This window comes from Embiotoca jacksoni, unplaced genomic scaffold (genome assembly GCF_022577435.1).
Source record: "Embiotoca jacksoni isolate LCO1_2020_lvr unplaced genomic scaffold, fEmbJac1.0.p SCAF_26, whole genome shotgun sequence".
In the NCBI taxonomy this organism is placed as follows: domain Eukaryota; kingdom Metazoa; phylum Chordata; class Actinopteri; family Embiotocidae; genus Embiotoca; species Embiotoca jacksoni.
The window spans coordinates 133,333-161,192 of record NW_027185377.1 but is presented as its reverse complement, the minus strand read 5'-3'; the positions used below and the strand labels follow the sequence as shown (position 1 = coordinate 161,192).

The window sequence follows — 27,860 nt, the reverse complement described above, 5'->3', positions numbered from 1 at the left end:
TTCCTAGTTATTTGGATTAAATCATTTTTAAAACTTACATTTTTCTAATTAAAACATTATTTCACTAATAGACGTTAAAATAATAAGAATACACATTTAAAAGTTCAATCAACTTAATTTATTTACTTTCCGAATTTGGAAGTGATGTGCAACTAGACTTTTCAAACAACATGTACCTGATTTCTGTGATGTGCTTTAAACTTAAAGAATTAAATAAAGAGCAAAGCCCATTTTTTTAAAACAACTTTTATTTTTTTTTTAAACAGATTCATCTGCTTTGGCAAAACAGTTTTTGTTTTGTTTTTAACAGTCATGACCATAAAGCTTTTTTGAACTGAGAGACAGTAAGAGAGTCAGAAGGTCTCTTCTGAAATAATAATAATAATAATAATAATAATAATAATAATAATAATCAACAAACAGCTGATACACCATCAAGCACAATATTCACAATATATACAAATAAATCACTGACACACGAGCTTCATCCCACAAACTCATAACCACAAAATATTATCACTGAAATTCAATATAAACATGAAGATTTGTACTTCTGGTCTAAACACATCTTTTAATTTTTTTTTTTAAATTTTTTTTTTTTAAAGCTGATTCTGTTCTTTTTCTTTAAACCATCAGTTGTTTTTTCTGTTTTAACTTAGAGTGTTAAAACACATTTAATCAAGATATTTGACATGTTTATTAACTGAGATATAGTCTACCGTGTTAATTATTGACATTCAGAGGGGTTAGTGGTGTATCATATAGACTTTGATATCAGCCGCAAAACAAGGACACAATCTCTCACCTGCTTCCCACCAGGTAATAGTTAAAGTAAAAGTTAATCGTAAATGATTCTGTGACTAAATTGCAGAGCTGTTGGAAGATTTTCTAGCTGCTTCCAGTTTCAATGCTAAGCTAGGCTAACTTCCTCCAACTCTGCAGTTAAAACGCAGACATTCATCTGATCATCTCGATTAAAAGTATTTATTCAACGAGGGAGTCGAGCACTGCTTTATTTGATGGTGTCTGGCTGAATTCTGCCCTCTGGTGGTGAAACCTAAACACACTTTTATCACTGTTTTCATGCATCACGTCACTGATTACTTTACCAAAAAATAAAAATCTGACAGCTAACATGAAGACTTCGTACCAAAGTGGAACAACTAGTAGCTGCTTTTACAAAAGGCTACAAAATATGTCATCAATACATATTCAAATAAACACATTTAACTCTTCATTTGCGAAAACAAAACAAATCCTCAAGACCACACGTCCACTTGAACTCAACATTTCTAGATGTCCACATTGTAAGCATGTGACAGTAATCAGGACTTCAGAGAACGAAGGCTTGCTTTCATGTTGCAGCTCATCAGTTTCGTCCTCTTATGTTCTGGAAGCTCTGCCCTCTAGTGGACACGTTTTAATGCTGCGTGTGAAGCAGGTAAGGACGTAAACAACAGCGTTCATGATTTTCATCGCACTCGTATCTTATTTTGTATAATTTTGATGCTTTGATTCTTCATATTTTTTAGATATTTTCTAATTTAGTCACCAACAACAAGTCTTTGACATCTGTGATGTCCATTGAAGTTGTAGCAGTAAGCTGTTACCACAAGGTGGCAGCATACATGATGACATCACGTGTCTGACTCCACCCTGACGTATACAGTTAAGAGATGTTATTTAAGTGAGTCCATTTAAAATACGACAGCGAACAACTCCGTCCTGAACCTCAAACAAACTTTCCTAATAGTCTTATTTTCTTTTTGTCAAAGATATTTATCCACGTCTTGAGTGTTTATCTGCAAAAATATGTAGGAAGTCTTGGAAACATCTACAAAATATCTGTTCTCATGCTTTAAAGATTTACAACATAAAGAATGACCGAAAGGAAAGTTAAAAAGAGGAAATGTTTGCGTCACCTCCCTCCAATCCTCCACTGGAGGTGAAAACAGCTACAACAGCCAACGTCTTTGGATTTTTAGTTCCAGAAAATGAAGTGAGGAGTGAAGGCATCAAGGTGACCTCAGGTTTGTCAGTTCAGAGGTTCGACGGTCCACCAGCCCTCCCTCACAGAGCTGAACCTGGACTGGTGGTTCTAAAAACGACCACATACAGGCAGCAGTAGAGAGATCTCCCTCGCAGGGGTCAAAGGTCAAGTGTCAGGCAGCGATCAAGGACACTTCACAGGAGCAGGAGGTTTTCCATTGGCTGCAGAGAAAAGATGACGTGAGGTACCCGAAGGACCTTCTGAAGCCTTCATCAGTTCTCTAGTTCTCTGCTGCCAGAGCTGGTTCAACAAACAAGGCAACGCTGGGATGGAAATGAGGGATGACCTCCACCCATCCTGTTCCCAGATGTGTAAAGAGTCGGCTCCTCAAGTCACGGGAATGAAGCTTTGTGTTCTTACAGTTCTGAACTGCTTCAGAGGTTCACATTTCCACACAACGCAGCATTGAAAATACCACAAAGACAGTCTTGGTTCTCGGGTACGAGCTCCAGCTTCAGGTGGCTTCACTACCTGGCTGAAGCAGCAGCTTTCTGGTGACATCATGAACCAGCCGCCTCTGATGCTGCAGCATCACCTGGACATAAAACCGACCACTGATGGGTGAAGACACCCAAAGTTCAGCTGCAGTGAAACAAGAAGTTGTTGAGGGTTCGTTAGAGGGTCGAATCTGGAGGAATAGGGTTAGGATCACATCGGCGTCGGTCAAACGTCTTTACAGCTGGTTTCCTGCTCTCAGAGATTTGATGGAGAGGTTTCTTGCAGCAGAATGTGGGACACAAAGTCTTGCAGCAACACATGGAGCTTAAAGAAAGATGTACACAGGTTGCTGATTGCTGACGGAGGAACATACCCAAAACCTTTCTGCAGCCGAAAAAGGAATCAGGGCTTACGAGACCTTTCTCCTAGAAATGTATTTTTTTGTGCTGCTGGGATGTTTGTAGATCCAACGTTGAGTTATGTTCTCGAACCCTGGCAGCATCTGAAATCTAGAAAAGCTACAATATTCCCACAGCGTCCATCTGTGCTTAAAACCAACACAGCCATCGTACGGTGCTTCAGGTGGAAACGGGAAACGTCCGCTACAACGTCGCTCGTCTTTGTTCGGCCTCGTGGATTTTTGTGTTCGTCGTGAGCTCGTGCCATCTTTAAAAGTCATAGTCCCACCCAGAGTTGTCGTCTGGCGGCGGTTCTTCTGTGTCTTCTGGGAAACTGTCGAAGTGACTGGTGTCGGTCGGAGAGGAGACCTGGAACACAAGGCACACTTCTCTGGTACCTTCTGACTGACGTGAATTCAGCACTCTTAAAGTGTAAAACACTGTTTAAAACCCTTTATGACAGGTTTATGATAATATCAGGACATATAAATATATATATACACCATCAGGTATCTGAGCATCTGTCGACGTTATACCAAAGTATCGATCCGTTAAATGTTTAGTTCAGTTGTGATTGTAGTGAATTTCCAACTGGACTTTTGTGCTGAATTTTATTGAAGTATTTAATTCAATGGAAACACCTAAACGTCTAAATATTTGAACTATAAATGGTTTCTTAGTGATGAAACCAAATAATTTAAGCTCACAGATCCATTTAAGAACTTTCAGCTTCATCTCATGATCTTTATTCCATCAACAAATGTCATCACTTCTGAGATCTGAGCATCCCTGAGAGGGACTGAACCCCTTCTTTGTTTAAATGTGGCCTTTTCTGTTTTAGATTTTTTTGGAAATGAATTGATGTCCCAACAGAAAGTCACACGTTAAACATATTTTCCAGACTATAAACCTTTGAATGTCAGGAACGTCAGACTTCAGGGATTCCGTGTATTTCTTTGATGAAAGCAGAAGATGAGTTTTGTGAATTTTATTTCTACTCACGTCAGGTGTGATGGGCGGAGTCAGAGTTCCTTTCTTCAGACCCTCCCAGTTAAAACCTTCGAACCACCTGAACACACACAACCTCATCAGTTTCATCTGGAGTTTATAACTATAAACACACAATATGACCAAAAGTATGTGGACAGCTGACTCACTTGTGCTTCTGGATGTCTTTGACTCCGTTCTTCAGGTTCCCAAGTCGCTCCGAAGGATTATCTCTATCAGCACAGACAGCCACGGTTCAACACTTATTATATATATATATATATTAATTATATAATACTAATCCACTCACAGCGCCCCCTACCTGCAGAGCTTTTTGATGAGGTTGGCGGCGTTCTTGGTGATCTTCTTGGGGAACTCGATCATGTCGATGCCTCTCAGGATGATGTTGTAGGTTTTCATCGGATCGGGACCCGAGAACGGAGGACTGCGGATATAAAACAAACCGTTGGACTCTACCGGACTGACTGTACCGGACTACCGGACTCTACCGAACTCAACTGTTCGCGTCCTCACCTGCCGGTCAGCAGCTCATACATGAGGATGCCCAGAGACCAATAGTCTGCCGAGACGTCATGGCCCTTGTTGAGGATGATCTCCGGAGCGACGTACTCCGGCGTCCCGCAGAACGTCCACGTTTTCTTACAGAAACCGATCTTCTTAGCGAAACCAAAGTCCACCTGGAAAACACGCAACTCACACTGTATATTTTATCATTTATCGTCCTGTCTGATCAGGTGACTCTCAGTCAAAACGACTGCAGATGGTTCTATGAAACGTTCTGTTGGCGTTCCTTCAAACAAAAAGAAGAACCAACTGATTTCTGGACAAAATCTAAATCAAACAAAAACAGGTCTTTTTCTTAACACTTACTGATTTATAGGAACTAAAGAGGTCAAAATCAGTTCATGCAGCTTTTTCAGAGTGAAATTCAAACACTTTTCAAGATACCGAAACCAAAAATCTCCAGTTGAATCCTTTATGACACTTTTAAACTGTGACTATAAAAGTAAATAATGTTTACGGATTTGTTTTTACTCAGTAATCAGTTAATATTGTTGTTGTATCTTATTCTAACAGCTGTTCATATTAACTTTGTTTTGATCAAACGCTTTGTTTAAAGGATTAACAGCGGAAAAAAAGTCACCACTTTTCATTTTATTTTAAATATTAAAGATTTGTTTGTGTCGATAAAACATCAGAATAAGTTGAAAATTCAGAGCAGATTTCGAGTTCAACCACAATCCTGAACATTCGAACTGGACGCTTTAAATTAGGCTTTTTGAAAAAATGTCAAAACTTCGTACGAGGCTGGAAACCTTTAAAACCGACATTTCAACTCTAAATCATGACGGTTATCGAACATTTTCCAATTTGTTCATCAACAGTTTTCGGACATTTCTGTTTAAACATGACTGAGAGGTTGGATGTATTTGGTGAGAACTAAACGTACCAGCTTGGCGTATCCTCGGCTGTCCAGCAGGAGGTTCTCCGGCTTCAGGTCTCGGTAGATGATGCCTTTGGCGTGCAGGTAGGCGAACGCTTCGACCACGCAGCCCGTGTAGAACCTGGTGGTCGAGTCTTCGAATGAACCCCTGAAACAGGTCATATTTGTACGTCAGCAGTCTGTCTGCTTGAACCCGGTGGGCTTCAGGTGAGCGACGTGTACCTGTCTCTCAGCAGCGTCCACACCTCTCCGCCCAGACACGCCTCCAGCAGCATGTACAGGTACTTACGGTCCTTAAAGGTGCGGTACAACCTTTGAACAAATGACAAAAAAAAATGTGTGTACAGATGAAATCATTTCGGTTTTCTGTTTGATATTCGATAAAGTTCTTTTCAACTGTTCCTTTCTTTTCATAAGAAACATATTTCTTTAGAAACTACGTCTATTGAAACTTTTAATTTGAAGCCAGCTTTTGTTTTGGAAGCCAGAACCACATTCGAAAGATTCTTTAAAGTAAATTGATAATTATATTTTCTCAGCAGCCATAGTTTTGTTAAAAAACAACTCAATGATATATTTTGAAAGTCAGGACCAAAAGAAATATGTTTTGTTTTATTTTGTAAACCTGGAAGATTAGACTGATGCTGCTTCCTGCTGATCACCTGACGATGAAGTCAGAGTGCGCCTCGGTCATGATGTGTTTCTCCGAGCGGATGTGCTCCTGCTGCCTCGTGTCCACGATGTGACGCTTCTTCAGGATCTTCATGGCGAACGTCTTCGCCGCGTCGCTCTTCAGCTGCACCTGAACACACAGCGCCCCCTTCAGACCCTCGGCAGGAGTAACAACGTTCACAATGACAGCTGAGGTACAAATGTGGCGGCACACTGAGCATTCTGCTGTTAGCACTGAGTCCTGACAGTTCTCATCGGTCACAGATCTCCTGAATACGACCGTTGGGCCCTTTTTTTTTTTTAAACGTCTGACATCTGAACCCTCCATCAGTCGAGCAGCTTGTAAACACCTCGCCGCCGTCTTCATACAATGTTACGCAACCCTCTATTTACAGACGTGTGCTTCACGTTATGTTATCTGAGCTCCGACATGTCGCAGCGGTCGCTCAGAAACCGACACCAGCAGCTGGTTTTCACTATGATGACATCATGAAGAGATTTACGATCTTTAGTCTGGGAGGACACAAAGATTCTTCTTCTTCTACCAAAGATTCTGTTTCTGTCGTGTCTGTGTGAAATATGAAAATAGAGCAAGCAGGTGGTTGGTTAGTTTATCTTAGCATGAAGACTGGAAACAGGAGGAAACCACGAGCTTAGCTTAGCATATGACTGGATACAGGAGAATACAGTTAACTTAGCTTAGTATAAGTCCGGAAATAAGGCAAAACAGCTAACTTAGCTTAGCATAAAGACAGGAAACGGGGAAAAAAATGGGCTTAGCTTAGCGTATGACTGGATACAAGCGTTAGTTTAGCAGAAAAACTGGAAACAGGGGGACACAGCTAGCTTAGCTTAGCATAAGTCTGGAAATAAGGCAAAACAGCTCAGTTAGCTTAGCAACAGGATTGGAAACAAAACGAGACCGCTAGCTTAGTTTAGTACAAAGACTTAAACAAGATGAGACCGCTAGCTTAGCTTAGCATAAAGACTTAAACAAGTTGAGACAGCTAGCTTAGTTTAGCTTAAACACTTGAAACGGGGAGAAAAAGCTATTTTAGCTTTAAAGATGTTGTTGGATGGATTTCGTGACTTTTGGATCGAACCAACTGCTTCCTCTGGTTCCGGTCTTTATGCTAAGCTAAGTTATTCAGAGCAGATCAATCTGGGAATGTGACTCGACAGTAATGCTCTCAGGTTGCACTGAGGATTCGCTCTGAGCCATCACATGATGGAAAATATTTGGGGTCAGTCAGCAGCCCAAAAGGTCAGAGGTCACCTTCTTCCTCAGAGCAGAGTTACACTGAGACTATAAATATCTCAGAGGGACGATGGGAGATCCTGAGCGGGAACTCCTTCCTGTTTTTGGGCAAACCCTCTGCAGGGTTTCCCCTCCAACCTTCAGTACCCTCTAGCCCCGCCCCCTGCAGCAGAGAACACCATGCATGCGCTCACTAACTGACATTAACCCTCCCACAGCGTAACGACCAATCAGCAGGGAGCCCCGCAAACAAATCAGGACTGTAGATTCATCTGGGAAAAATTTCTGATCCGAGAAACTCGTTAAGTCAAAAAACAAGTTAGAGACGATAAATCTAGTTTAAGAATTAAGATGAATCACGTCTGACTGAACTCTGAAACTGGTCTGAAGCTGATGTGAAATGAACTTTAAACTGTTCTCAAACCATTTTGGCACTGATCTGAGTTTTGACTGAACTCTGGAACGGGTCTCAAACCGATGTGGAGCGGTTCTGAACTGGACGTCAAACTGGATTGATCTGAATCTGAACCTGGTTTCAAACTGATAAACAGTCTGTTTCAGCACATGAAGATAAAACCAAACAGTCGTTGACAAACTTCAGTGAGATTAACGGATCTTTTTGGATCTTTTCAGGTCATACCAGCTCGACGCGTCCGAAGCCTCCGACTCCCAGCGTGTCGATGATGTTGAAGTCGTTGAGCTTCAGACTGGAGAAGAAGACGTTCTCCGCCTCGTATCTGGAAATAAAAACACAGAAACACGTCAGTGAAGACGGAACCAATGGAACCATCGGAACCATCAGAACCAACGGAAACATCAGAACCATCGCAACCAACGGAAACATCAGAACCATTGGAACCAACGGAACCATCAGAACCAACAGAACCAATGGAACCATCGGAACCAATGGAACCTACGGAACCAACGGAACCATAGGAACCATTCAGAACCAACGGAAACATCAGAATCATCGGAACCAACGGAAACATCAGAACCAACGGAACCAACGGAAACTTCAGAACCATCGGAACCAATGGAAACATCAGAACCAACGGAACCATCGCAACCAACGGAAACATCAGAACCATTGGAACCAACGGAACCATCAGAACCAACAGAACCATCGGAACCATAGGAACCTACAGAACCAACGGAACCATAGGAACCATTCAGAACCATCGGAGCCAACCAGTCGGAGCCTCAAACCCGTCCAACACAGGTCCAGTCATACCTGCAGCATCTGATAACGTGGAAGAATGGGAACTTCTTGGAGGTTTGGATGGAGTAGGAGGTGATGGAGGAGGAGGAGGAGGAGGGGGAGGAGGACGGGGGTGGGGGAGAGGAGGTCGGGAGGCTGGTGAGCCGCTCTCTCTGCCTCCTCACCGGGACGGGCAGCAGCTCCCTCATCTCCAAACGTTATTTATTCCAGAAGAATTCGAGCCGAGACACTTCGTCCGTCTTCAGTCCAACACGGACCAAAAACCGTCTTCAGGAATGTCAAAGTTTAGTTGAGAAAATAAACCGGAAGTTAAAAACACGATGTTAAAACTCTTCGGCCGTCAGGAGAAGGTTCGGCAGAGCGTCCGCAGGAGAGCCTTCTGAAAGGAAGAGCTCCACCTCCAGCTCACATGGTGAGGGCGGGTGTGAGGGCGGGTGTGAGGGCGGGTGTGAGGGCGGCAGCATGCGGTCCAGGTTCTGGTCCTACGGTACCAAGCGGGCGCTGACGTTGCCAGATCCTCCAGCTCTATGAGCATTAAGGGTCCAAACGAGGCCAACGAAGAACCGAACGGGACGCCGTCAGAACCCGGAACACGACCGCAGAGGAGGACGAGGAAATCTACCGGATACTTAATAATAACAGGTTTGACGGTCCAAACAGAAAGACGGAGCGAGGATGACCTCCAGGTCCGATCGGGCGAGTCCTGCAGGCTGTAATGACATCCTGACAGGACGACCGCCATGAAGGTATTTTTAGCAGCTGGAAACATTGCTGAGAGGTTCAGCCAATGAACGCAGCCCGGTATTAAACAGACAGGAGGACAGACAGGAGGACAGACTGTCCTGTCCTCAGAACCAAAGATGCAGAGGTTTCTCATTCACCTCACAGACTGAATATTAAAGAATTCGTAGCTTCAGGTCTGTAAAATGGTTCCGATCCAGAAGTGTCTTCAGCTGCAATACCAGCGAGTGCCACTAGAGGTCGGCTCCAAAAAGCCTCCGGCTCCATAGACTCCCATTCAACTTCTCTCATCAAATCCAAAGTGAATAAAATGTGTCCATCAGTTATCTCGGTGTTGTTAGCTAAAGTCACTCCTTCTTATTAGTTTTCTGGAGGTCCATCTGAAAATAATCCCTCATTCATTAGAAAAGAAGATTCAAGAAGACCTGTTTTTGGGGGCGTGTCTGTTTGATTGACAGGCCTGTGGTGCAGTCAGGTTACAGCTGTCGGTGGGCGGGACGTAGTATCGTCAGGTTTCCCATCAGATTGGTCAGATCCACAGCTGGCTCCTCCCCCAGCTCGTCCAAATATGGTCAACATTACATAAGAGTCTCTGATTGTGTTGCCATGGTAATGTATTTCATTGGAATTTGTAGAAATAAATATGTTGATGTTTTTAACTCTAATATTTCATGTCTAAATAAAATCTTGACACTCTCAGAAAAACCCGCTCCCCACACACACACAAACACACACACACACACACACACACACACACACACACACACACACACACACACACACACCCAACAGACTCCTGTGTGTGTGTTTGTGTCCAATCAGGGGCCAGTCTACTTCCTGGAATCAGATTTCTGCAGAAACAGAAGCTGCTGTCAGTCGTTGAGGACGAAGCGACTCATAAACACTCTAAAGTTAGTCAGTGATGTTGAGAACAACGAGATTCAACCTGAACACACGAAGTGCATGATGGGAAATATGGGAAGGAAACAGCAAGGCTTTTAAAAACACATTTCAACAACACGTTGATGTTGATTTTATGTGATCATATTTCATCGTCTTTATAACTTTAATTGTGCTTTTATTTGGCGTCTTCATCATTTTATGTTTTACATATTTAATCTGCTTTATATGAATATATTTCTATAATTTGAATTTAAAACAAGATAATACTACTGTACAAAACTAAACAAATGTCAACATAAAACACTTAATAGAAAAAAGTAATATGAGTGAGAAAAGTCAAATGTTCGCAAACAAAACCAAACGTGCTCCGATTAGCATTAACATGCTAACAGTCTGCTGAGTGACGGACGGAGACATGGAGACAAGTTCCGGTGTCCCCGAGTTCTCGTGTCCCCGAGACCTTGAGTCCCGGTGTCCCCGTGTCCTCGAGTCCCCGTCCGTCTTCAGGCTGCAGCTCGTCTTACATGAGCAGAATGTCCTGACACGCTGTAAACACGGACCAGCTGCTGACATGATGAAGGACACACGCGTGACGCAGACTTGAAGGAGCAACACGGCAATTTCAGCTTCACTTACTTTTATCGTTATTTTCATCAACTCATCATTTATATGATCGATGACGTGTGTGTGTGTGTGTGTGTGTGTGTGTGTGTGTGTGTGTGTGTGTGTGTGTGTGTGTGTGTGAGATAAACCTACTTGGCCTTAGCTTCAGCGTCCTCGTAGCCTTTATTTGAAACGTCGTCCAGTCCACCAATCAGATGCTTGAATGAGCTGAGGAGGGAGAGACGGCAGCCAATCAGAACGCAGCAACATGTTCTGATATATTCCATTAATTAACTTTATAAACAAGTTGTTCAGCGTGTTTATTGTTTTACACCTGTGTGTGTGTGTGTGTGTGTGTCTGTCTATGTGTGTGTCTATGTGTGCGTGTGTGTGTGTCTGTGTGTTTGTTTGTGTGTGTGTGTGTGTGTTTGTTTGTGTGTGTGTCTATGTGTGTTTGCGTGTGTGTGTCTATGTGTGTGTCTATGTGTGTGTGTCTGTCTATGTGTGTGTGTGTGTGTGTGTGTGTGTGTGTCTGTGTCTGTGTGTGTGTCTATGTGTGTGTGTCTGTGTCTGTGTGTGTCTATGTGTGTGTGTCTGTCTATGTGTGTGTCTATGTGTGTGTGTGTGTGTGTCTGTGTATGTGTGTGTGTGTGTCTATATGTGTGTCTATGTGTGTGTGTGGGGGGGGGGGGGGGTGTGTGTCTGTCTATGTGTGTGTCTACGTGTGTGTGTGTGTGTGTGTGTGTGTGTGTGTGTGTGTGTGTGTGTGGTTGCTGATGACGACCAGCAGAGGGCAGCAGCGTCTCTCTGCAGGTTCAAACAGGACCAGAAATAAAAACCCGCTCCCTGTTAAAGATGCAGTTCACAGATAAACTTAAACACACGACTCAGGCATGTTGTGAATGAAGCGTGTGCTCAGCGACATGCAGCTGAACCGAATGAACACGTGAACGAACAGGAAACAGACTGTCTTACTCTCGGTCGATGACCAGGCAGGTGACGGCGCCAGCAGCAATGACGTTGGCTGTTCTCACATCCTCCCTGTGGACACACACACACACACACACACACACACACACACACACACACACACACACCTTTAACAAGAGCTCCTCTGCTGGGACGTAATTTCCTGTCAGACTCCCTGAGACTCTGACCTCTGACCTTTGACCCTAAATAACTGCAGGACACACACACAGACCCTCTGTCCACGTTCATGGTCCTAAACATGTTGGTGACCTTTGACCTCTCCTCTGGCGCCACCATCAGGACAAAAAAAACCCACTCAGTTTTACTTTATGCGTCAAGAAATTCAATTCACACGTTAATGTTTCATATTTTAAGGAGTTCATTTAAAAAAGTTTAATTTTAGATGTTAAGGGTTCAGGATATGAGGTTAAGGGTTCGGGGGTCATAGGTTGTGTCGGGTCACATGATCTTACCCCTGCAGCGCTTTCTCTCCAAACCAGTTTCCCCTGGTGAGCTCCCTGAGGTGTACCGGCTCCTGATTGGCTGAGTCCCGCTGGGTCACGTTCACCTGTGGAGAGGTGCGATTGGCAGGTCGTGATGAGTCAGTAGATTGTGGAGAGGTGCGATTGGCAGGTCGTGATGAGTCAGTAGATTGTGGAGAGGTGCGATTGGCAGGTCGTGATGAGTCAGTAGATTGTGGAGAGGTGCGATTGGCAGGTCGTGATGAGTCAGTAGATTGTGGAGAGGTGTGATTGGCAGGTCGTGATGAGTCAGTAGATTGTGGAGAGGTGTGATTGGCAGGTCGTGATGAGTCAGTAGATTGTGGAGAGGTGTGATTGGCAGGTCGTGATGAGTCAGTAGAACTGACCGTGCCCTTGCTGAGGATGAAGAAGGTGTCTCCGCGGGCTCCCTGCCGGATGATGTACTCCCCGTCCTCGTAGTGGGTCTGTCACAGAGCAGAGCGTCTGATTGGATGATGGACAGCGTGACCCGACCAATAAGGAGGCGTGTCGTGTTTCAAACTCACCTCCTCCATGACGTCAGCTAGTTTGCTGAGAGTTTCCTCCGGGAGACCCTGGAATGTGGGAACACTGCCAATACACAAGGTGCTCATGAAGTCAACACACTGATCAATAACTGATGACATCATCAGTGATCAGTTTCTATAAACAGTGAAAACTGTTGTTTCAGGAAGTATCAATCTCTGTTTCTGATCCATCTGATTGACGTTAAATTTATTTAAATTTCACCTTTCAAACAAACATGCAGTTAAATTATAATAACACCAAAATAAAAAGTAAAAATACACAAAAATAGATTAAATACATAAATAATGAAGAAGAAAGAAGAATCAGGACAATAAAACTGTTAAAATCAATAGAGTGGAATAAACACGAGGAATAAAAACAATAATATTAATAATAAACATAATATTAATAATAAACATGACTTCAAATTAAAAGCACTTCAGTTTACTGGATCACACCTAAAAGCAAAGCGTCCACTGCATCTCCTTCACATTAAAACACTAGCTTTTATTTTGAAACAGCCACAGCAAGTTGCTGTACTGCAGTGAGAGCAGGTGTCACCTCTTCAGGAAGTCCATGTACTCGGCATGTTTGATGAGTCCGGTCCTCATCATGATGGTCTGGTAACACTGCCGGTCGATCGCCCACAGCTTCACACACGCCACCGCTGCAACACACGGGAAGATTCATCAACACGGGGAGATTCATCAACACGTGAAGATTCATCAACACGGGGAGATTCATCAACACGGGGGAAGATTCATCAACACGGGGGAAGATTCATCAACACGGGGGAAGATTCATCAACACGGGGGAAGATTCATCAACACGGGAAGATTCATCAACACGGGGGAAGATTCATCAACACGGGGGAAGATTCATCAACACGTGAAGATTCATCAACACGGGGGAAGATTCATCAACACGTGAAGATTCATCAACACGGGGGAAGATTCATCAACACGTGAAGATTCATCAACACGGGGGAAGATTCATCAACACGGGGGAAGATTCATCAACACGTGAAGATTCATCAACACGGGGGAAGATTCATCAACACGGGGGAAGATTCATCAACACGTGAAGATTCATCAACACGGGGGAAGATTCATCAACACGGGGGAAGATTCATCAACACGTGAAGATTCATCAACACGGGGGAAGATTCATCAACACGGGGGAAGATTCATCAACACGGGGGAAGATTCATCAACACGGGGGAAGATTCATCAACACGTGAAGATTCATCAACACGGGGGAAGATTCATCAACACGGGGGAAGATTCATCAACACGGGGGAAGATTCATCAACACGTGAAGATTCATCAACACGGGGAGATTCATCAACACGGGGAGATTCATCAACACGTGAAGATTCATCAACACGGGGGAAGATTCATCAACACGCGGGAAGATTCATCAACACGTGAAGATTCATCAACACGCGGGAAGATTCATCAACACGCGGGGAGATTCATCAACACGTGAAGATTCATCAACACGTGAAGATTCATCAACACGGGGAGATTCATCAACACGGGGGAAGATTCATCAACACGGGGGAAGATTCATCAACACGCGGGAAGATTCATCAACACGTGAAGATTCATCAACACGGGGGAAGATTCATCAACACGGGGGAAGATTCATCAACACGGGGGAAGATTCATCAACACGTGAAGATTCATCAACACGGGGGAAGATTCATCAACACGTGAAGATTCATCAACACGTGGGAAGATTCATCAACACGTGAAGATTCATCAACACGGGGGAAGATTCATCAACACGGGGGAAGATTCATCAACACGGGAAGATTCATCAACACGGGGGAAGATTCATCAACACGGGGGAAGATTCATCAACACGTGAAGATTCATCAACACGGGGGAAGATTCATCAACACGTGAAGATTCATCAACACGGGGGAAGATTCATCAACACGTGAAGATTCATCAACACGGGGGAAGATTCATCAACACGGGGGAAGATTCATCAACACGTGAAGATTCATCAACACGGGGGAAGATTCATCAACACGGGGGAAGATTCATCAACACGTGAAGATTCATCAACACGGGGGAAGATTCATCAACACGGGGGAAGATTCATCAACACGTGAAGATTCATCAACACGGGGGAAGATTCATCAACACGGGGGAAGATTCATCAACACGGGGGAAGATTCATCAACACGGGGGAAGATTCATCAACACGTGAAGATTCATCAACACGGGGGAAGATTCATCAACACGGGGGAAGATTCATCAACACGTGAAGATTCATCAACACGGGGAGATTCATCAACACGGGGAGATTCATCAACACGTGAAGATTCATCAACACGTGAAGATTCATCAACACGGGGGAAGATTCATCAACACGCGGGAAGATTCATCAACACGTGAAGATTCATCAACACGGGGAGATTCATCAACACGGGGGAAGATTCATCAACACGGGGGAAGATTCATCAACACGGGGGAAGATTCATCAACACGTGAAGATTCATCAACACGGGGGAAGATTCATCAACACGGGGGAAGATTCATCAACACGTGAAGATTCATCAACACGGGGGAAGATTCATCAACACGGGGGAAGATTCATCAACACGTGAAGATTCATCAACACGGGGAGATTCATCAACACGTGAAGATTCATCAACACGGGGGAAGATTCATCAACACGGGGGAAGATTCATCAACACGGGGGAAGATTCATCAACACGGGGAGATTCATCAACACGTGAAGATTCATCAACACGGGGGAAGATTCATCAACACGGGGGAAGATTCATCAACACGGGGGAAGATTCATCAACACGCGGGAAGATTCATCAACACGTGAAGATTCATCAACACGCGGGAAGATTCATCAACACGCGGGGAGATTCATCAACACGTGAAGATTCATCAACACGCGGGAAGATTCATCAACACGTGAAGATTCATCAACACGGGGAGATTCATCAACACGGGGGAAGATTCATCAACACGGGGGAAGATTCATCAACACGCGGGAAGATTCATCAACACGTGAAGATTCATCAACACGGGGGAAGATTCATCAACACGGGGGAAGATTCATCAACACGGGGGAAGATTCATCAACACGTGAAGATTCATCAACACGGGGGAAGATTCATCAACACGTGAAGATTCATCAACACGGGGGAAGATTCATCAACACGTGAAGATTCATCAACACGGGGGAAGATTCATCAACACGTGAAGATTCATCAACACGTGAAGATTCATCAACACGGGGGAAGATTCATCAACACGGGGGAAGATTCATCAACACGTGAAGATTCATCAACACGTGAAGATTCATCAACACGGGGAGATTCATCAACACGGGGAGATTCATCAACACGGGGGAAGATTCATCAACACGGGGGAAGATTCATCAACACGCGGGAAGATTCATCAACACGTGAAGATTCATCAACACGGGGGAAGATTCATCAACACGGGGGAAGATTCATCAACACGGGGGAAGATTCATCAACACGTGAAGATTCATCAACACGGGGGAAGATTCATCAACACGTGAAGATTCATCAACACGGGGGAAGATTCATCAACACGTGAAGATTCATCAACACGGGGGAAGATTCATCAACACGGGGGAAGATTCATCAACACGGGGAGATTCATCAACACGTGAAGATTCATCAACACGGGGGAAGATTCATCAACACGTGAAGATTCATCAACACGGGGGAAGATTCATCAACACGTGAAGATTCATCAACACGTGAAGATTCATCAACACGGGGGAAGATTCATCAACACGGGGAGATTCATCAACACGGGGGAAGATTCATCAACACGTGAAGATTCATCAACACGTGAAGATTCATCAACACGGGGGAAGATTCATCAACACGGGGGAAGATTCATCAACACGTGAAGATTCATCAACACGGGGAGATTCATCAACACGGGGAGATTCATCAACACGGGGGAAGATTCATCAACACGTGGGAAGATTCATCAACACGTGGGAAGATTCATCAACACGTGAAGATTCATCAACACGTGAAGATTCATCAACACGGGGGAAGATTCATCAACACGTGGGAAGATTCATCAACACGTGGGAAGATTCATCAACACGTGAAGATTCATCAACACGTGAAGATTCATCAACACGGGGGAAGATTCATCAACACGGGGAGATTCATCAACACGTGAAGATTCATCAACACGTGAAGATTCATCAACACGGGGGAAGATTCATCAACACGGGGAGATTCATCAACACGTGAAGATTCATCAACACGTGAAGATTCATCAACACGGGGGAAGATTCATCAACACGGGGGAAGATTCATCAACACGTGAAGATTCATCAACACGGGGGAAGATTCATCAACACGGGGAGATTCATCAACACGTGAAGATTCATCAACACGTGAAGATTCATCAACACGGGGGAAGATTCATCAACACGTGAAGATTCATCAACACGGGGAGATTCATCAACACGGGGAGATTCATCAACACGTGAAGATTCATCAACACGGGGAGATTCATCAACACGGGGGAAGATTCATCAACACGTGAAGATTCATCAACACGTGGGAAGATTCATCAACACGTGAAGATTCATCAACACGGGGGAAGATTCATCAACACGGGGGAAGATTCATCAACACGTGAAGATTCATCAACACGTGAAGATTCATCAACACGTGAAGATTCATCAACACGTGAAGATTCATCAACACGGGGAGATTCATCAACACGGGGAGATTCATCAACACGGGAAGATTCATCAACGCGTGAAGATTCATCAACGCGTGAAGATTCATCAACGCGTGAAGATTCATCAACGCGTGAAGATTCATCAACGCGGGAAGATTCATCAACACGTGAAGATTCATCAACACGGGGAGATTCATCAACACGTGAAGATTCATCAACACGTGAAGATTCATCAACACGCGGGAAGATTCATCAACACGGGAAGATTCATCAACACGGGGGAAGATTCATCAACACGTGAAGATTCATCAACACGGGGGAAGATTCATCAACACGGGAAGATTCATCAACACGTGAAGATTCATCAACACGGGGAGATTCATCAACACGGGGAGATTCATCAACACGTGAAGATTCATCAACACGGGGAAAGATTCATCAACGCGTGAAGATTCATCAACGCGTGAAGATTCATCAACGCGTGAAGATTCATCAACGCGGGAAGATTCATCAACACGTGAAGATTCATCAACACGGGGAGATTCATCAACACGGGGAGATTCATCAACACGTGAAGATTCATCAACACGTGAAGATTCATCAACACGCGGGAAGATTCATCAACACGTGGGAAGATTCATCAACACGTGAAGATTCATCAACACGTGAAGATTCATCAACACGGGGGAAGATTCATCAACACGTGGGAAGATTCATCAACACGTGGGAAGATTCATCAACACGTGAAGATTCATCAACACGTGAAGATTCATCAACACGTGAAGATTCATCAACACGGGGGAAGATTCATCAACACGGGGAGATTCATCAACACGTGAAGATTCATCAACACGTGAAGATTCATCAACACGGGGGAAGATTCATCAACACGGGGGAAGATTCATCAACACGTGAAGATTCATCAACACGGGGGAAGATTCATCAACACGGGGAGATTCATCAACACGTGAAGATTCATCAACACGTGAAGATTCATCAACACGGGGGAAGATTCATCAACACGTGAAGATTCATCAACACGGGGAGATTCATCAACACGGGGAGATTCATCAACACGTGAAGATTCATCAACACGGGGAGATTCATCAACACGGGGGAAGATTCATCAACACGTGAAGATTCATCAACACGTGGGAAGATTCATCAACACGTGAAGATTCATCAACACGGGGGAAGATTCATCAACACGGGGGAAGATTCATCAACACGTGAAGATTCATCAACACGTGAAGATTCATCAACACGTGAAGATTCATCAACACGGGGAGATTCATCAACACGGGGAGATTCATCAACACGTGAAGATTCATCAACACGTGAAGATTCATCAACACGCGGGAAGATTCATCAACACGGGAAGATTCATCAACACGGGGGAAGATTCATCAACACGTGAAGATTCATCAACACGGGGGAAGATTCATCAACACGTGAAGATTCATCAACACGGGGAGATTCATCAACACGGGGAGATTCATCAACACGGGGAGATTCATCAACACGTGAAGATTCATCAACACGGGGGAAGATTCATCAACACGTGAAGATTCATCAACGCGTGAAGATTCATCAACGCGTGAAGATTCATCAACGCGTGAAGATTCATCAACGCGGGAAGATTCATCAACACGTGAAGATTCATCAACACGGGGAGATTCATCAACACGGGGAGATTCATCAACACGTGAAGATTCATCAACACGTGAAGATTCATCAACACGCGGGAAGATTCATCAACACGTGAAGATTCATCAACACGGGGAGATTCATCAACACGGGGAGATTCATCAACACGTGAAGATTCATCAACACGGGGAGATTCATCAACACGGGGGAAGATTCATCAACACGTGAAGATTCATCAACACGTGGGAAGATTCATCAACACGTGAAGATTCATCAACACGGGGGAAGATTCATCAACACGTGAAGATTCATCAACACGGGGGAAGATTCATCAACACGGGGGAAGATTCATCAACACGGGGGAAGATTCATCAACACGTGAAGATTCATCAACACGTGAAGATTCATCAACACGGGGGAAGATTCATCAACACGTGAAGATTCATCAACACGTGAAGATTCATCAACACGGGGGAAGATTCATCAACACGGGGGAAGATTCATCAACACGTGAAGATTCATCAACACGTGAAGATTCATCAACACGTGAAGATTCATCAACACGTGAAGATTCATCAACACGGGGGAAGATTCATCAACACGTGAAGATTCATCAACACGTGAAGATTCATCAACACGTGAAGATTCATCAACACGTGAAGATTCATCAACACGGGGGAAGATTCATCAACACGCGGGAAGATTCATCAACACGTGGAGATTCATCAACACGTGAAGATTCATCATGAATGAATGAATAAATGAATGAATGAATGAATAAATGAGTGAATGATGGACAGAGTGAGGTTTGGGTTCAAGACCTGTTAATGCATCATGTAGAAGGTCTCACAAGTACAGAAAAACAAACCCTAAACTCCAGCCCTGATGCTCAGACAGAGATGGTTGCCACGGTTACCAGACATCCACCTGAAGTTTCCATGGAAATGCAGACTTGTACAAAGTTCCTCTGGTTTAATGAGCAGATGTGTGGAGACAAATGTTTACATGAGACATCTGTCAATCATTTTAGATGTCCGTCAAACACGACTGACACTGAGAGGAACCTATAGAGTACTACAGAGTACTGTACAGTACTACAGAGTACTATATAGTATATCTATACACACATATAGTATATCTATATAGTACTACAGAGTACTACAGATTTGATTGTAATGAACAGAGCTGCTGTTCCGTGTCGTAGACTTGAAGCAGATAAACTCCAGCTGAAAGCTTCTGCAAACGGAAATGAATCTCCTTGAACCCGACGCTGTTGCCAAGGAGACACAGGTGCCAAAAAACTGGGCTCATTGGCTGGATGGACCGGATGGTGTTGCCTGGCAACCGCTGCTTTGTGAGCACTCTACCAGGAAGCCCTGACAAAAAGTTGGAGGTCCACACATACACAGACACCCACACAATCCCCCCCCCACACCCACACAATCCCCCCCCCCCGCCCCACACCCACACAATCCCCCCCCCCACACACACACAATCCCCCCCCCACACACACACAATCCCCCCCCCGCCCCACACACACACAACCCCCCCCACACCACACACACACAACCCCACACACACACAACCCCCCCCCCCCCCCCCCCCCCCACACACACACACACACACACACACACACACACACACACACACACACACACACACACACACACTCTGCCTCCTGTTAAATCTCAACAGCAGATAAAGTTCCAGCTGCAGTTCGGAGCTGATGCCATTAACTGGATCCTGGTTCTGATAGTTCTGATGGTTGTGATGGTTCTGATGGTTCTGGTAGTTCTGATGGTTGTGAAGGTTCTGATGGTTCTGATGGGTCAAGGCACACAGACACTAGCTCCGCCCCCTCCCGCCGTACTCACTGCGGACCGTCGCCGTCCGGGTGCAGTTGTAGAGGATGGCGAGCTCTCCGAACACGCGGCCCGGTCCCATGGTGCACAGCTTCATCCCCTCTTTGGTCACCTCCACCTTCCCCTCTGGGCGAGAGACACCGAGAGAGAGAAGACACACCTGTAATCCTGTCTCCGCCCCCGTGCATCATGGGAACTGTATTCTGAAGCCTGTTTAGACAGAGTTTATCATTCTTAACTTCCCTGAGGAGGAGGAGGAGGAGGAGAAGGAGAAGGAGGGGAAGAGGAGGAAGAGGAGAAGGAAGAGTATCATCTCCGATCAGAGCGCTGTGGATGGTTCAGATCAGAATATTTTAATTTAATGAGAGAAAATGTGTTTTGTGTAAATGTGAGTATGAAGATGATTCTTCGTCCTCCGACCGTCTGAACTCGTCTTCACTTCATGACCTGAATCCTGATTAAAGAACAAACGCTCGGCTGAAGTTTTAGTCTTTAAGCTCCGCCTTCTTCCAGATGGACCAGAACTCTGATCAGAAGGAGGGAGTATATATACTGACAGAGACAGCCCCTAGTGGTCCTCAGAGGTACTACAGATGGAGTCTATGGAGACAGCCCCTAGTGGTCCTCAGAGGTACTACAGATGGAGTCTACGGAGACAGCCCCTAGTGGTCCTCAGAGGTACTACAGATGGAGTCTACGGAGACAGCCCCTAGTGGTCCTCAGTGGTACTACACTATAAGGCTCGTGTTAATAATATCACATATTAATATATCGTTTTTTTAGGCACTTTTTAGAGATTTCACTTATATTTTCTGGAGGTTTTTCTTTTTCTTGTTACCATCATATTTTTTTCAGGAATCTTATTAATTTTTTCTGGAGATTTTTCATGTTATGATAATTTTTGGATGAATATTATTTAATTTACTAAACTTCACTGTTCATATTTCCTGAGAACGTGTTGATGTGAACGTTTAATGTTTAACGGTGAGATGATTCATGTTGGACTGAAACATTGTTTTACATAATGTACGATTGTCCATGTGTGGGCGGACACACACACACACACACACACCAGCATTGTGTGTGTGGTCCTCACAACAACAGACGCGCACACACACACACACACACACACACACACACACACACACACACACCACCAGCATTGTGTGTGTGTGTGTGTGTGTGTGCGTCTATCGTTGTGAGGACCTTCAAAGACATCATCATCATCCTGTGTTTGTGAGGACCGACCAGAGTCTTCTCACTCCCAGAACTAAAACACACTCCGGTCCCCACAAAGATAGATGGACAAACGTACACACACATACACAAGAAGCCTTCCTTCCTTTCTGGTTTTATTCCTCCTTTTTCAATAAAAGTCAAAATTTCCAAACTGTGAAAACATTTTAAATGCCAAATATGGTCATCCAACATGTTGCCATACCAACCGCATCCACAGAGTTGTGTGTGTCTTTCCTCTACCTTTGTGTGGTCACATTTCTGTTCCAAATCATCTCTGTGAGGAGAGTCGGTCCTCACGGCGTCAAAGGTCTGTTTAATGGATTCAGGTTTCGGTTAAAATTCAAGGTCCTGCCATCCGCAGGACCTTGAAACATGTTACTGAGAGTCCTCACACGGATAGAAAGACCAGCATGTGTGTGTCTCCTATCTTTTACATAATGAGACAAAACTACTGCATTTGTTTCTTCCTCTAAACACAGAATTAATGATCGGCATATTCATAACACACATACACACACACACACACACACACACACACACACACACACACACACACACAATCTATCAAATCTTCCCTGTGGTCTGTTTTTAGGGATCACTTCCTCTTCCTGTGACACAAGTCATTATATCCTCCCCCTTTCTCCCCCTCCCACACACAAACACACACACAGTAGTACAACAATCTGCCTGCTGGACCTCTGCTGCCCACACCAGACTCCATTCAAAAATAAGTAATTTTAACAGTTATTTTCTGATTAGCGTGCGTCTCTGACATAAATTCTGACACAAAGAGATCCTCCACACGGTGAGGACTCTCTCTTCAATTCAGCTGGGTTTTATCCACCCAGCAGCTTTATTTCCATAGAAATGTCATCGGTTGTTTCACGCCGCTCGCTGCCGCCCACCGACTCAGAGGATCGGCCATCTGGAGGATTGTTGTGAAGAGTTCAGAAACACAGAGACTAAAAGGTTTGAAAGAAAAACACAACGTGACCGTCGGGCTGCCGGCAGGTTTACGGGATTCTTCTCAAAGGTCATGTGACCCAGAACGGGGTGAGGAGATGCTTTCCTTTAATAAAACATCACGGAAACTAACTTTAATGGAAAAAAGTAAAACATCATCGTACATCAGAGGTGAAACCGAGAAAACATGAAGTCCTTTTAATCAGAAACTTATCAGAACAGATTAACACCTGCCGAGTCCAAATACCTTCAAAATAAAACTACTTCTACTGAACCGAGCTGAATTTAAATCAATTAACAACCAATCAATAGATAATCAATAAATAGATAATCAATCATGACTGAAACCCAAACATGTTAAACATCCTCTGACTGCAGCTTCACCTCCAGTTTTCAGTGGGAGGAACGAACAGGCGGTTTATATAACAAGCAGCTATAAATACAAGCAGAGAGCTCCGATAGAAACAGTAGAAACAGAAAGAGTAGAAACAGAAAGAGTAGAAACAGAAAGAGTGGAAACAGAAAGAGTGGAAACAGAAACGGTAGAAACAGAAGAAACAGAAACAGTAGAAACAGAAACAGTGGAAACAAATAGTAGAAACAGAAACGGTAGAAACAGAAACAGAAGAAACAGAAAAAGTGGAAACAGTAAGAGTAGAAACAGAAAGAGTAGAAACAGAAAGAGTAGAAATGGTAGAAACAGAAAGAGTGGAAACAGAAAGAGTAGAAACAGAAGAAACAGAAAGAGTAGAAATGGTAGAAACAGAAACCGTGGAAACAGAAAGATTAGAAACAGAAAGAGTGGAAACAGAAAGAGTAGAAACAGAAAGAGTAGAAACAGTAGAACCAGAAACAGTGGAAACAGAAAGATTAGAAACAGAAAGAGTGGAAACAGAAAGAGTAGAAACTGTAGAACCAGAAACAGTAGAACCAGAAACAGTGGAAACAGAAAGAGTAGAAACTGTAGAACCAGAAACAGTAGAACCAGAAACAGTGGAAACAGAAAGAGTAGAAACAGAAACAGTGGAAACAGAAACAGTGGAAACAGAAAGAGTAGAAACAGTAGAACCAGAAACAGTAGAAGCAGAAACAGTAGAACCAGAAACAGTGGAAACAGAAAGAGTAGAAACAGAAACAGTGGAAACAGAAAGAGTAGAAACAGAAAGAGTAGAAACAGTAGAACCAGAAACTGTAGAACCAGAAACAGTAGAACCAGAAACAGTGGAAACAGAAAGAGTAGAAACAGAAACAGTGGAAACAGAAAGAGTAGAAACTGTAGAACCAGAAACAGTAGAACCAGAAACAGTGGAAACAGAAAGAGTAGAAACAGAAACAGTGGAAACAGAAACAGTGGAAACAGAAAGAGTAGAAACAGTAGAACCAGAAACTGTAGAACCAGAAACAGTAGAACCAGAAACAGTGGAAACAGAAAGAGTAGAAACAGAAACAGTGGAAACAGAAAGAGTAGAAACAGAAAGAGTAGAAACAGTAGAACCAGAAACAGTAGAAGCAGAAACAGTAGAACCAGAAAGAGTAGAAACAGAAAGAGTAGAAACAGAAACAGTAGAAACAAAATTCATCAAATCGTTCATCATTCATTTAATCTTTCACAATAAAAGTCAGGCTAAGAACTGAAAGGTTATTGTCTAGTGAAAGTCTAGAGGGCTTTTATTTTGAAACAGATAAAGGAAGTGCAAACGGGAGCGGATCAAAACGAGGCTAACCAATTAAAAGAGTCCGTTAGTGATGAAGAGTTTGTGATGAAGAGTTCGGTGATTCAAACAGTGAACTTTTTATTTCCTCACTTGGAGGGAAAAGTGGGTGGAGCAAAAACTCGTGATAAATGTTTAAAGGAACAGACACGAATGGATAAATGAACCGACCTTCCATCACGTAGACCAGCGAGCCCACGTCGCCCTCCTCGATGATGCAGGCGTCCGTCCCGTAGTCCACCGGGTACATGCAGTCCACCACCTCCTGGATCTGAGACGGCTGCAGGTTCTTCATGAAGTCGTTGTCCAGGATGGCGTCTTTGATCAGCTGCTTGGACCTGAGACGAGGTTACACGTCATCATCAATAATCTATCGTTCAATCGCTGTCTGTGATCAGTTGGTCATTGGATTACAAAATATAAGCTTTTTAATGTTGGAGGAAGTGACTATAAATAAATATAATAAATAAATCATTTAACGTTTTACTCTGATAATAAAATGATTGAAGCTGATTGTCTCCTTCAAAGTAAAAGTAAAGTTTTAATTGGAGACTTTGTGAGCAGCTGCACCTCCTCCTCCTCCTCCTCCTCCTCCATCTCCTCCTCGTCCTCCTCCTCATCCTCCTCCTCCTCCTCCTCCTCCTCCTCCTTCTCCACCCCCACCTCCACCTCCTCCTCCTCCTTGTCGTCCTCATCCTCCTCCTCCACCTCCACCTTCTTCTGTCAAAGTTTAGAAACTCAGGTGACGGTTGGCCTCGTATTTTTACTCCATAATGGGAAGAAGGAAAATAAAATGCAATGAAAGACAAAAAAAATAAAGACAGGAAATGAAGAAGATAAAAAACTGGGAACCAAAAAACAATTTACTTGAAAGAAAATCACAGGAAGGAAACAGGAAGTAGTTCAAAGAGAAACAAGAACAAAGAAGACAGTAAAATGTCCTAATAATTAAAAAGGCTCCAATAAAGCAGCAGGAACACGTCGGAACCGCCGGACGCAGAAACGAAGCGACGACGTGCGGAAACTTCGTAAAAATGTCGTCAACAGAGAAACTAAAAACACCAGAAAGAAGCTGAAGAGCTTCTTCATCCTACAAAGACCCGACGTAGAAAACCTGAACGACGTTCAGCAGAGAAACATCAGATTTGGTGTCAAATCTTTGCGGAACAGAAAATCTCGGACACTGCACGTTGCCATGGCAACACCGTTCAACGAATGTTTCAACACAAACCATCTCTGATGTACCTCAACGATCGAGGATCACTGATTCAATAAAACCAACCATCAGAATTATGAGTAAAGAGCTGATGGTCGTCATAACGATGACATCAGTTTGACAGACAGGAGCGCAGAAGTTTCAAAATAAAAGCCCTCTCAGCTGATCATTAACTCGTCTGCTTTGCTGCAGACAGCAGGAGAGCTGGTGGATGTTCACACACACACACACACACACACACACACACACACACACACACACACACGAGTGTTTCTCTTCACATTTCCTGACCTGTAACTGATAAACACGTCCTGACGTTCGGTAACGACAGCTGGTTCTGTTCCTGTAGAACCAGACTACGGTTCTGTTCCTGTAGAACTGGACTGGAACGGTTCGGTCCGTCGGTCCGAGACATCGAGACGTCACGTGTTCATCACCAGTCGTCATGTGTTTCAATCAAGAGCAGATAACGAGAAGCTGTTTCCTCTGAGGAAAGTCGTCCCGGCATCACTCCTGTACAGCGCCGAGGACGAGATCCAAACAAACCACCAGAACCAAGACGGTTCCGCTCCATTTATATCGACTTTGGAAGAGTTTTAAACTGGTTCTGGACCGGTTTAAAACTGGGTTTGTATTTGGTAACTGGTGTGAATCTTCTCAAAGAGAATAAACAGCAACTGGATTTCTGCTGTTTACCTACAGCAGCATCGTCTTATTATTCAATCAGACTTTTATATGAGCTCAGACATGAACTGATGTTATGATGGAACTCAGGAACCAGAAACTAACAAGGAACCAGAAACTAACATATCTGATGAAGAGCTGCAAAAAAGTGAACTGAGGACACAACCCCTTCCTGAGGACACAACCCCTTCCTGAGGACACAACCCCTTCCTGAGAACACAACCCCTTCCTGAGAACACAACCCCTTCCTGAGGACACAACCCCTTCCTGAGGACACAAACCCTTCCTGAGGACACAAACCCTTCCTGAGGACACAAACCCTTCCTGAGGACACAACCCCTTCCTGAGGACACAACCCCTTCCTGAGAACACAACCCCTTCCTGAGGACACAAACCCTTCCTGAGGACACAACCCCTTCCTGAGGACACAACCCCTTCCTGAGGACACAACCCCTTCCTGAGAACACAACCCCTTCCTGAGGACACAAACCCTTCCTGAGGACACAACCCCTTCCTGAGGACACAACCCCTTCCTGAGGACACAAACCCTTCCTGAGGACACAACCCCTTCCTGAGGACACAACCCCTTCCTGAGGACACAAACCCTTCCTGAGGACACAAACCCTTCCTGAGGAGGATTTTCTGGTGGATGGCCGTGTCATTTACGTACTCTGGACTCTTGGGGTAGAAGGGCAGGGTGACGTGGCTCAGGTCGTTGATGTCGTAGGCGGTCGGCTCGGCGGAGATGGCCTGCCTCTTGCTGCGGTGCTGGTCCGGCTGCAGGACGAGGTTCTTCTGCTGGGCCTGGACCTGCTGGGCCGTGGCGGGCCGGAGCACGGACCGGTACTTGTCGAGCTCGTTTTGTAGCCGCTGGATCAGCTCGTCCTTCTGATCCAGCTCCAGCTCCAGCTCATCGATCAGGGCGTCGCGCTGCCGCAGCTCCTCGATCTTCTCCTGCAGGGCGTACTGCAGGTCCCGCAGGGTTCCCATCGGTCCTCCGGGGGTCCCTGGGCAGGTCTCAGGGTCCTCTGGATGTTTGGAGTCTCCACAGGCTTCCTCAAATCACTGGACTCAAGGGAACCCAGATTTCT

At 44.4% G+C, this 27,860-nt stretch overlaps 1 protein-coding gene across 5 annotated transcripts; it reads right to left on the bottom strand.

The window, feature by feature from the left end:
• Positions 1–245: 245 nt before the first annotated feature.
• On the bottom strand, positions 246–27,860 carry LOC138204561 (cGMP-dependent protein kinase 1-like). 5 transcript variants are annotated; one of them, XM_069159861.1, is made up of 19 exons: positions 25,737–26,047; positions 25,533–25,635; positions 25,041–25,207; positions 20,968–21,081; positions 13,293–13,398; positions 12,731–12,794; positions 12,572–12,649; positions 12,177–12,271; positions 11,710–11,775; positions 10,888–10,962; positions 7,909–8,005; positions 6,001–6,140; positions 5,561–5,650; positions 5,345–5,486; positions 4,408–4,571; positions 4,196–4,318; positions 4,044–4,106; positions 3,889–3,955; positions 246–3,255 (listed from the first exon to the last, which is right to left on the bottom strand). In XM_069159861.1, the coding sequence occupies exons 2-19, from the start codon at positions 25,562–25,564 to the stop codon at positions 3,157–3,159; spliced, it is 1,782 nt and encodes a 593-aa protein (XP_069015962.1). In that variant the 5' UTR covers positions 25,565–25,635; positions 25,737–26,047; the 3' UTR covers positions 246–3,156. The 5 variants fall into 5 exon arrangements, with proteins under 5 accessions (XP_069015962.1, XP_069015960.1, XP_069015963.1 ...); XM_069159859.1 differs by lacking the exons at positions 25,533–25,635; positions 25,737–26,047 and adding an exon at positions 27,440–27,860; XM_069159862.1 differs by lacking the exons at positions 25,533–25,635; positions 25,737–26,047 and adding an exon at positions 26,377–26,439.

Coding starts and splice junctions, on each gene's coding strand:
- LOC138204561 (XM_069159859.1), bottom strand. CDS start 27,759: ATGGGAACCCTGCGGGACCTGCAGTACGCCCTGCAGGAGAAGATCGAG. Junction 12,795..13,292: donor TACATGGACTTCCTGAAGAG/GTGACACCTGCT, acceptor GTGTATTGGCAG/TGTTCCCACATTCCAGGGTC. Junction 5,487..5,560: donor TGGACGCTGCTGAGAGACAG/GTACACGTCGCT, acceptor GACCTGTTTCAG/GGGTTCATTCGAAGACTCGA.